At 34.3% G+C, this 4137-nt stretch overlaps 1 protein-coding gene across 5 annotated transcripts in view; it reads right to left on the reverse strand.

Moving 5' to 3' along the window:
• Nucleotides 1-322: 322 nt before the first annotated feature.
• The window catches only part of LOC107687059 (MLX-interacting protein-like), a 28531-nt gene continuing 24716 nt past the window's right edge, over nt 323-4137 (reverse strand). For all 5 annotated transcript variants that reach the window (XM_016484207.1, XM_016484208.1, XM_016484206.1 and 2 more), the window contains 2 exons: nt 2069-2198; nt 323-1031 (listed from right to left, as the gene is read on the reverse strand). In XM_016484207.1, coding sequence (XP_016339693.1) covers nt 910-1031; nt 2069-2198 — 252 coding nt within the window. In that variant the 3' untranslated portion in view covers nt 323-909. The remainder of the gene's footprint in view (nt 1032-2068; nt 2199-4137) is intronic.

A 4137-nucleotide genomic window follows, 5' to 3' on the forward strand; every position in this document is an offset into this window, starting at 1 on the left:
TTCTCTTACAAACAACATTTAGTCAAAAGCTTCACATATAAATGAAAGCAAAATCATTTATTACTGGGAACAGCCCAGAGTTGCAAAGGTTCATTCAGTTTTTGCAGAAACAAAACAGAGCAAATCAACATTCCAAGCACACGGTGAAAAATAATTTTTAAATATGTAACAATAGATGTCCTTACATTTCAGACCTATGGCCATTTAAGGTGAACTGTAATACTCAGGTGGTTGACATTAAGATATCCTCCAAGGGAAAAAAAAATAATAAAATGCTATTGAAAGGCCTATTAAATGTTATTAAACGTTTTTTTGATCATTGTATGCCTAAAATAATAGCCTATAGTGCAAAAAAAAAAAAAAAAAACTATATAGTGTACAACTCACTGGGCTGCTTTCTTCTATAGCTCAAACTTTTCTTCTATAGCTCTACTTGATTTAAGGCACAATGTGCCTTATCATAAGAATATAACTATTTGTGGCTGTAGTTCTATTTGTAATTTTAACTCATACTTTTTACATGTCCATGCATCTATCCATGCACTTCAAAAAGCCAGTCTTAATCCTGGTATTTGTTGTGGTGCTGTAGTTTTTGGATGAACTGAGGGTGAGGCTCCAGTAAATATTCAAAATAAGAGCACTAATATGGAAGACCCAAATACACGAAAAAACACCCTGAGTGGTAAAATCCACAAGTCTAATGAAGTCTAAAAAACGCAAAGACATGCCAGCTGTATGGCTCTCTAGAGACTGCATGTAAACAAGAGAGATTGCATTTCCACCAGTTTGGAGTTAAATGAGTTCAGTGAGTAACAACATAGCAAAGACTTCACCACAGTGTTGCTGTCAAGGCTCCTTGAAGACTAACATGCCTCAGCTAATAAAAACTAAAATCACATCGACTTAAAACTATGATCCTGAGGAATGTTTTTTGGGGTTGAGAGCAGCCTTTTTAGCTTCCTCAGGCAAAAGTGAGGGATCGGTCAAGATGGAGGTGCTGGTACAGAGCTGTCGTAATGTCCTGAGTACCACTGGAGGATACAGAAACACACACACACACACACACAGAGAGCGAGAAAGAGAGAGTCAACATAATACACGGGTACACAATATACTACATCACAATGAACAAACAGTAACCACAATAGAACATTTCAAACAGACATGTTAGAATAACAAAAGTTTGTGCATTCGAGACCACCAATACACTAAAATTACATATTTCAATATGTATTTCATATTATCATATTAACATGCTCTTAAGACTTTTACACTTTAAAACTATAATATAAAATACCATTCCATGTTCCAGTTAAAAATGTTTGAAAACATATGGCTTCCCATAGCAATTGCATATACATTGTAGTTTGATGTTTAGCCAAACTGACCGTTGCTGTGAAATATGGACAAAATAATCAAACTGTGATTCTTTTAATGGATACTGTGATTCTGATTTTGTTTTCTCTTATTTAAACATGCTACATTCAAAATTGTATTTCAGTGTACAAGAACACATTTCAGAATGAAATAAAGTAGTACTGTGCTTGATAAATAAAATTGTAATTTCATATCTGTAGAACAGATATGACAAATGACAAATAAATTAACTAAATTCAAATAATAAAAATATGTCTCAAGCGTTGGCACAAGTTTGTAGTATTGTATTATAGTATTTTGGAACTTTGACCATGTTCTAACACATACACTGACATATATATATATAACTAAATAACTAAAATAACTTTGGTATGCCTCTCTTCAGTTCACCATGAAGCAATTCAAATATTGCTCTCCTAGTAAACACTTTTGATTCACAAATTTTTATCAACATCACAACTACCCTCCCAAGATATTAGGCTGCTGTCACTTTAAGACCTAATGCACACTTATACATATCTGAATTAAAATAAATAAAATCATAGCCTCATTTGGTTTAAAAATTGCATATGCTGATTTTTTCCCCCGATTACCATTAATTACTGTCCATTAAAAAAAAAAAAAAAAAATGTTCTCTTAGTTGCAGTCATCCAGTTGCTGACATTTAATTAAAATGAACTGGAGAACTTACTAGGTCTAAGGACTGGGAGGGCACAGTATCGATCCAGCCACTGCATGGTGGTTTCACACAGCTCTGTGTTGTTGGTGGTAGACACTGTCCCATTAAAGGACTCAAACAGAGGCTGAATAATGACGCTAAACTGAGAGAGAAGTATTAAAGAAAATAGGCTTGTGGAGGAGTCCAATAGCACACAGGAGGCTGAAGAGCAGCAAAAAAATGAATAAAAAATCACATTGAAAGAGTTAGTGTAAGTGTAAACACAAATTTGGGCAACTGAAAACTGCCCCTATTTATTAAGGAAAAAAAACATGGGCATCATTTTGGGGGCCACAGCAAACTCGCTGATGTGTTGACTGGACCCCTCACAAAAAAACATGTTATTTTTTTCAGCTGTAAAATGTGTATTTTATTATTATTATTATTACATAATACATTTTTTAATTTTAATAAATTATGAAGAATAAACCAATAAAAAAATAATTATAGTAATAATGCTATTGTATTGTTACAAAACAACAATAATTTTATTTAAAATTAATAAGCTAAATATTCATGGCTGGTTTAGTTTTTTTTATTTTTTTTTTTTATTAACGACCCAAACTTATTTTGAGCAACAAACCGTATCAGTGTACTTTGAGGTCAAAATAAATTAAGGTTGTCAATGCTTAATTTAATTAAAAAATTTATAAGTTCCTCATGGGGTGCTTAAAGGTCCCCTGAAATGCTTAGAAACACGCAGCGTTACTCTATGTGTTGACGTCATTTTAACTGAAACAGGAAGACAGGGCGGGACATATCAAGCAGCCCCGCCCCTTTTTAAAATAGCCAATAGCGTTCGTTTATATCACAGCTTGGGCTAGAGCCTAGGGATGGGTGATACCACATTTTTTTCATGTGATACGATACCGATACTTTTTGTTACAATTTTAATGATACCGATAGTAATTTTAAATGTGTATGTGTTTTTCAAAATAATGTTAATTTAAATATATAAATATATATATTGTTACACTTAAAGGCAAATTACATACACATACTGGCCATTAATAACTAATTTATTAGAAAAGCACATTTAACAACAAATAAAAATGTTTAAACAACCTTCTTACAAAAATATTGATTAAATAACAACAAATCTTAATAAAATAAACTAAAATAAACTCTGCATATTTTTTACTTATTTCTTATTTTTAAACAGGCAGTTTTTTCTTATTCTTCAACATTCCCTCATGGAGACCTAAAATGTCCTCAGGAAGTCAAAATTTATTGGTATTACTATACTTGTGGTAACGTTTTGTCCCTATAATACCAGGACACCCCACACAAACACACGCACTTTATATTTATTCTTATTCGCCTAATGGTTACGAAAGAGACAGGGAGTACAGTAAATAAGTTAACTAATTACTGTGCTCTTTGTACCTGGATAGGTTTTGCCTCCCTGAAAACTCTCCTGTAACGACTTTTGTCAGACAGAGGGAGACTGGGCAGAGGAAGACTGGGCAGCTTGTTTTTGTTCAGCCTCTTTATATGTTTCAGGGTGTGTTGTTTGTAAATGTTTAAAAAGGTTGCTTGTATTGTTGCTGTGTGGGACTCTCTTATCACAAATATTGCATCGTGCAATATTTTTTCCGCTGTTGAGAAGTAGCACCACACCACACCACGCTACGTTGCCTGCTTTCTGCCATAGTGCTAATTTGCGTGCAACCGTGCGTGCGTGTTGAGATTGTGAATGGCACGTCGCCCTGCGCAGCCGCAGACCGATTGGTGTGTAACGTCATACCACCGTGTCCGCGAGAGCTTTTCTTTTTTTTTATATCATACACATACCGTCCCCGATCGGCCTGCACACACTGCTAAAAACATTTAGTTATGCAGAAATTATTAATATAATTAAGTATCGATACTTTGCAGAAAATATCGATACCACAATAGTAGCCTCTGAGTATCGATATATCGATACTGCAGCATTGATGTGCACATCCCTACTAGAGCCGTTCAGAGCCGTTGAGCTCTGTAAAGCCGCATTTGACAGGGTATGCCAGCCACAATCTCATCCATATTGCTATAAAATATAG

The sequence above is a fragment of the Sinocyclocheilus anshuiensis genome, unplaced genomic scaffold, assembly GCF_001515605.1.
Source record: "Sinocyclocheilus anshuiensis isolate Anshui unplaced genomic scaffold, SAMN03320099.WGS_v1.1 scaffold3198, whole genome shotgun sequence".
NCBI lineage: Eukaryota > Metazoa > Chordata > Actinopteri > Cypriniformes > Cyprinidae > Sinocyclocheilus > Sinocyclocheilus anshuiensis.